A 6,964-nucleotide genomic window follows, 5' to 3' on the forward strand; every position below is an offset into this window, starting at 1 on the left:
GTAATAACCCTCTTCATTTTTAAAATTATTTTTGTTTCTGCTAAAGTAAATAAACCTGTGTGGGTTGTGAAAAATAAAATGAACCAATAAAATAAAATGCTAACATGTTTCCATCTAATCAAACCCAGATGGAGAGAATTATTTTCTCAGAATATTCAAATTACGTAATGCATTGTGAATGTTTTTTTTTTTTATGTCTTGCACGGGGTAACATTTACCTGACATGGCCCTGTAGGCGGTGTCCTGCTGGTGTTTGGGGCTTTGATTGCTCTTGAGTCCTGCTGGCAATCTGCCCTGGAGAGCATCCGGACTCAACATTCCAGCCGGCTTTTGGATGAAGGCAGGAGTGCAGCCGATGGCTCCAGCTATGCAAGTGCACTTGTAGAGTGGGCTGGGTTGGAAGGTGTGTCCGTTATCATAGTGAGCCCCATTCAGGTCACAACCAACCCCCATCATGTCTGCAAAAACATGCAGGATTGACTATTACATAAAAAAGTGTAAACTTAATTTAATATCTATCTATCTATCTATCTATCTATCTATCTATCTATCTATCTATCTATCTATCTATCTATCTATCTATCTATCTATCTATCTATCTATCTAAATTCTAAACTGAATGTTTTTATTTCAAGAAGCTGTGATGTTGATTGTTGATTTCATATAATGCTTACTCACAAGCACAGATGCCAATTTCATAACGTGGCTGGTCTTTGGAAAAGTCACAGTACATGCTTTTGTGAGGGTCACAAACATCCCTTTCGTTGCATGATTCCCCAATCTGCTGTGCACAGGTTTTGCAGCAGCCGCAGCCATCCAAGATGGAGCTGACACCAGGGGCACACTGCGGCCGGGTGCCACATTTACACGGCCAGCTACAGAACTGCCTCCTCTCCACCAGGCCCGTCGCTTCCCACTGCTTCTGCCTGCTATCAGCACCCTGCAATACATGCAAAAACAAAACAAGAACCTGGAATAAAAGATATCATAGAGAGAGAGAGAGATACTCTCATGATTCTGTCACCTCTGTGAGTTCATTTGTAGCTATTTGTGAAGGAACACTTATTCTTTGGGTTTAATTTCCTTGGCATGCACTTTAAATTTGTTTAGAGCATAGTTATTTGATCAATATGGGGTTTTGAATGAAAAATCCAAATTAGAATGATGAAATAAAACCTAAAAATACATATATTTAAAACATACTATACACTTAAATACATATGGCACCATTTATTCAGACTAATTCCATTGCATCTTCTTCAAACTAAAAATATATGCAAACGATGGCATTAATGGTAGACCTACATCTGATCATGAACATGATGACACATTTCTCAGATTCACAGAAGAATAGACCACAAATTCTCTGTTTCACAGAGAAAAGTCATACATGTTTAGAATTAAATGAGGTAGAGTAAATTATGAAAAAATGTCCTTTTCGGTAGAACCATCCTTTTAAATTAATGTGTGTCATTGGTTTATAGACTGGTCCTGGAGAAGAATTTGGATTGCATTTTAAATGTGCTTCCTCAGTTTTTGTAATTACTGACCAACAGCTCAAGAATAAAAAAAAAAAATCTAATTTAATGATGTTTCTAAGTATGATATTATGGTCACACTTTAGTTTGGGAATCAATTTTAACAAAATATTAACTATAAATGTTGCCTCAATAAACTCTTAATTTGCTGCGTATTAATAGTAAAGTAGTTGTTAAGTTTAGGTATGGGGATCTAAAATATTTACAGAATAAGGCCTTAATATTTGTGCTTTATCATTACTAATAAACAGCCATTATGTAATTAATATGCTTGCTAATAAGCAAATAGTTAATAGCGATAATTGCTCCCAAAACAGATTTATATTTTACATTTTAGATTTGTTTATAATAGTTGGTAATATTGTGTGATAAAGAACCCCTCCACCTTCCCACCTTTCATGACACTAAGCACTGTGTTACTGTAATTCTCTGGCTCTTTTAGTTAGTTTAGCAGCAAATCCACATGCAAAGCTTGGCAGAGGAAAAATCCAACCCTGATGTCAACAAGAGACCCCTTCACATACTGACTGCGCTTCTGTTAAAGAGCCTTATGCAAGAAAAACATCAACCAACCCAGCTGCATTTATAGTGTTGACATTCTGCAGGCAGCAAATAAAAAGGCCATATATGCACCCTTTCTTTCATTTTCTTGCTTTTAAGTAGCACATGAGCATATCAGTTTACTTTCTTCAGTTGACCTTTTTTTCCTTTAATTGGGTAAATTACCTGCAAAAGCCTTGCCAGAGTGTAAGGGTGATTCAGTATAAAATATTACAAACCAGGGGGGCCTGTTTCATGAAACAAGTTTACCAAATAATCCAGGCTTATTTTGAACCAAAACAACTGAAAATAAATCTGAAAATAAACCTGGCTTATTTGGTAAACTTTTTTTATGAAACACAGTCAGTCATGTGTTATTAATGTCAGTGCAAATTACAATATGACCACAGACTGTACTGTAATTTAGTTAACCAGATAGTAAGCGAAAACTAACATAATGTTATTACTATTTTGTAGTAATTATAGTAATAGCAGTATTCTGAATATGAAAGGAAAGATCTATTTTGAAACAAAAATTTAAAACAGGTATTACTATTTTATGAAATATTATATAAATGTGATAAATATGATATACTATTATATAAACATTTATATAATAGATACAACAATCTTATGAATTATTTCAGTCTGTTCCTCAAAGCTTGATTCCATTACAATCAATTATATTGATCCTTTATTTTATAATAGGCTATATTATTTTTTTTTAGAATATAATTCATATAATAATTAAAATTATATAGCATACCCAGACATCAGAGATTTGAACAAATATGACATTTTAAATCCATAAGAGTCTTTGTGAGCTTAGCTCTGTAGGTTTTAGTGTAGTTAGATTAGTTGTGTTTATCATCTGAGCTATATCATGTCTGTTCCATATAGGCTATACTACAGGTCCCTCTCTTTCACACAATTACTTCCAGGGTCACCAGAGGTCAAAACAAAAATCTGAAGTCTTTCTGTCAAGGTTTACAGAATGAGCTAATTTTGTGGAACTGAAATAACAATAAGAACCTACATGCCAATCCAAACTCATGAATATCTGGTAAACATCTCTGAGGAGGTTTCACTTTAAAGAGATGTTATATTAAAATGCCATTTCTCAGGCCACATCATCTCAAGGTTTTAAACAGCAGCAAGCTTGCATTACATCACTCGGAAACTGACCTGTCATAAGCACTTTGACAACTTCTAAAAAGTACTTCTAAAAGACAAGATGCACAGCTTTGATGTGAACTAAAACGTTTTCTGTTTTCCTGGGGTCTTTACATGCAACTACAATTACAGATGCATGCCAACAATGTACATTTAACATCCCCAAAAATACAGAACCTCAAAGCCCAGGTTTAACTTTAATTAGCATGAAAGTATGGGTGTATATTTAAGGCCAGCTTATGGGCAGACAATGATGCTATTGGTTATAGTCAAGCTTTGACTGTTAAGAGAGAATGGAAATGGTGGCTCTTACCTGACTCAGAAAGAGCAGCAGAACACAGCACAGTAGTGATAGCATCATATATGGCCTGCAAAAGAGCTCTGTGCACCCAGAATGAAAGAACGAGGGAAAGAAGGAAGGCTGGGGGAGAGAGAGAGAGAGAGCTGACCTGTCTGAGAGTGGTACACAAAGCTCCCCTCTGTCTGTTCTCCAAACACACCTTTCCCCTACAGAACTCACACAGAACTCTATCCGAAATATTTCACCCTCGCTCGGCTCTCATGCGCTACTGTGTAGATTAATGGATACAAAGAGATAAACAGGCTTTAATAATCCACAAGGGTAATATCCAGACAGGGCAGGTAGAGATTAGACATGAAAAACCCAACTAAAACCCACTGAAAAGACAGGTACTCTAATACACTGGCAAATGAGGAGAATTGACAAGACACAGTTGAACCAATTGACACACAGAAAATCAGACCCACAGGAAAACTGGGTCAATGAACACCTGAGGAATGAAAACGGAACAAAAAAGTCCATAGTATGACAGTATGTATGATGGCTGAGAGAGCTCAATGCACTGCAGCTTGAAAATCACATGCAACACCTTTGAAAACAGCTTTGTCTGTTTGATAAGATAGGTGCTGCAAATACTTCATGTTTCAGAAGCATCCCTACAAGTGACGAAACTGGCTAGGACATTATTGTGTTTCTAATCGATCACCTGAAAGGTGAGTTTTTGTTTATTTTAACATCCTGCATATATTAAAATCTATATTTGCAAGCACATGTGTTGTCAAACTGATAAAGAGTTTTTCCTTTTTTGCTGTTGCTTTTTCAATTTGCATTTTTTCAGTTGCAGCTTGTTGGTCTCTCTTAGCAACCGTATGACTGCCACAATCACACCACTGTAAAGCAGATGCAAGAAGGAGATAACCCTGCGATAACCTGATGCGACTTATACTTATGTGCGACTTAAAGTCCGAAAAATACGGTAACCCTGATTGTAATCCTAAAACTGACATTTCTTGAAAACTTATCCCTCGATTCCAGCAATCGCTGGATCCGCTTCTCCGCTATCAATGAGAGGAATGTCTGTACTTCCTCAACAGACAACGAAACAGCCACTTTTTGGTTGTTAAAAAAAGGTGCTCTCGTTCAAAACAGTTCCAATTGATCCTTTGGTGGCTGTGCTGATTTAAATGTTGTAAGTTCAGTGAGACAGGTAGTGATGATTCTCTCCGGCCAATCTGTGATCAGCAGAGTTTACACATCACATTTTGGTAGCAGTGCGGTTCACAACCGATGTCAACAATAACACACACTGTGCTCAGATTTTTCTCCTTAGCTAGAGATTCTAATGGTGCTGTGCTTTGCTGTTTCCAAATGCACATAAATACAACAAGCTAGGACACTCTCCACAATGTATCTATATGAGAAGTAAATGTAGCTTGTGTATTTTTAGTTTGGTTCTTTTAAGGTAGTTTGGCAAGACCCGAACACAGGTCAAATATTTACATTGTACTGTACATGTTAACATGTAGCCCTATAACTGTTCAAATTTCACTCGCACAAATATCCTGCTCTGTGCTATTACGCGCCTCCGGAACAAACTGGTGTGTGCTGCGTTCAGGGTCAGCGTGGTGATGGGCTGTGGGGGGAAACAAACCATTACCCAAACTATTCCTCCACTTCAGTCAAGAGGAATGTGAACAAGGATGATGAAATAGACCTTTTCTACTCTCACACAACAAATAACATTTTTTAAAGAGATTGATACAATTAAACGAAACACTTATTTGTGTTTAATATTTTTTTTTAATTTTTTTATGGTCTGCTGCGATGGAGCTGTAAGCACATGCAGAAAGCCCAGGTGCTGTGCCTTCAGTTGGCAGATGCAACCTTTACCATCAGATAACGATTGTAAAATTCTTTTAAAGCTCCTTGGATTCAACCCACTTTCCTTTTGTGCAAACATTTGGATGTATCCTGCAATGCAACTAATTCAGGTTTTGCTACACTTGTGCTGATATTAGTCCCCATATGCTAAACCTGTACACACAAAAATGTTTACTTGGCTATATAAAGGGAACATTACATAGTATTTGGGGTGGTGTTGGCGCAGTGGATAAGACACATGCCTTTGGTGTGAGAGACCTGGGTTCGAATCCACTGTGAGACACCAATGTGTCCCTGAGCAAGACACTTAACCCCTAGTTGCTCCAGAGGTGTGCGACCTCTGACATATATAGTAATTGTAAGTCGCTTAAAAGCGTCAGCTAAATTAATAAATGTAATGTAAATGTAGTATTTTATTGATTTTACATACAGTTGATTATAAACACTTTACAAACACCCTTGACCCTAACAGAAAGCTTTCTATATTTTATATATTGATTTATTTATTTATTTATAGATTATTTTTACAATCTATAATTTGTAATTTGTCCACATTGTCCACAAAATATGTGTACACACACACACACACACACACACACATAGCTTTTCACTTTCGAAGAATCAACCACTATTTACAAAATATTTTTTTTTTTTGGCTAATGCTCTTTCCCTTGTGGGTTGTTTTGCTGGACCTCTGTGTATTTGATTTTGCATTCCTGTAATGTTTGCACAGGGAAGAGACCTCAGAACTCAGATTAGCTGGTAATGTCTGCACAACTCTGGTTATTATAACCCTTCCAAACACATTAACAACTATAATAAGAACTCTAGAAATCCTTAATATATAGAAAGAATATGTACAATCATCAATCATTTTTAATTTTTTCTTCAGTTTTGAGAGTGCCTTTTAGTTTATTAGTTTAGTTTAGACTTTATTTTGTGGCTGTGGAAGTTGGAAGGTTTGAAGTTACTAAATTTGATGTTTTCACAGTTGACAGTGAAGTTGTGAATGACAGTCATGATTTAACTTCCTCCAAGGTAAAAGCTGAAAGACAGCATATTTCTTTGAACTTGCTGATTTCACATAATTCTGTGAATTTTGTCATCATAACAGTGAGCACTGGTGTCTGTGTAACATGAACGTTTTGAATTTGTGGTCTCTGTTGTCCCACATGATGCTTACCTCATAGGCAGAGACTCAATATAATCCAACACACATCTCTGCTTTAAAATTATCTACCAGCATAACCACTATCTAAAATTGTCAGCAGTTTTCAACAGTTGTGCTATTTTAGGGAATCCTGCAGCTGGAGTAGAGGCAGGATGTGGGCTTTATTGCTATTTGAGGTTGGTTATTTTTGGCATATGTTTTTGCAGACACTATTAAACTATGCTATTATAATATTTAGGTAAGGTGTGACCCAGTGTCATATAACTCCCACTTACAAGTCATGTAATTTAAATTTAAAATGAAGGACGATGAAATATTGGTGATGAAATATTGAATGTTTTTTTTTATTATTTGTTGTGA

General features: G+C 36.3%; 1 protein-coding gene across 2 annotated transcripts in view; it reads right to left on the bottom strand.

The window, feature by feature from the left end:
- Positions 1–3,639, bottom strand: part of ccn6 (cellular communication network factor 6) — a 28,056-nt gene extending 24,417 nt beyond the window's left edge. For both annotated transcript variants that reach the window (XM_059513296.1, XM_059513295.1), the window contains exons 1-3: positions 3,565–3,639; positions 679–940; positions 219–458 (exon numbers count right to left, since the gene is read on the bottom strand). In XM_059513296.1, coding sequence (XP_059369279.1) covers positions 219–458; positions 679–940; positions 3,565–3,612 — 550 coding nt within the window. In that variant the 5' untranslated portion in view covers positions 3,613–3,639. The remainder of the gene's footprint in view (positions 1–218; positions 459–678; positions 941–3,564) is intronic.
- Between the last annotated feature and the right edge of the window lie 3,325 nt (positions 3,640–6,964).

The sequence above is a fragment of the Carassius carassius genome, chromosome 27, assembly GCF_963082965.1.
Source record: "Carassius carassius chromosome 27, fCarCar2.1, whole genome shotgun sequence".
Taxonomy (NCBI): domain Eukaryota; kingdom Metazoa; phylum Chordata; class Actinopteri; order Cypriniformes; family Cyprinidae; genus Carassius; species Carassius carassius.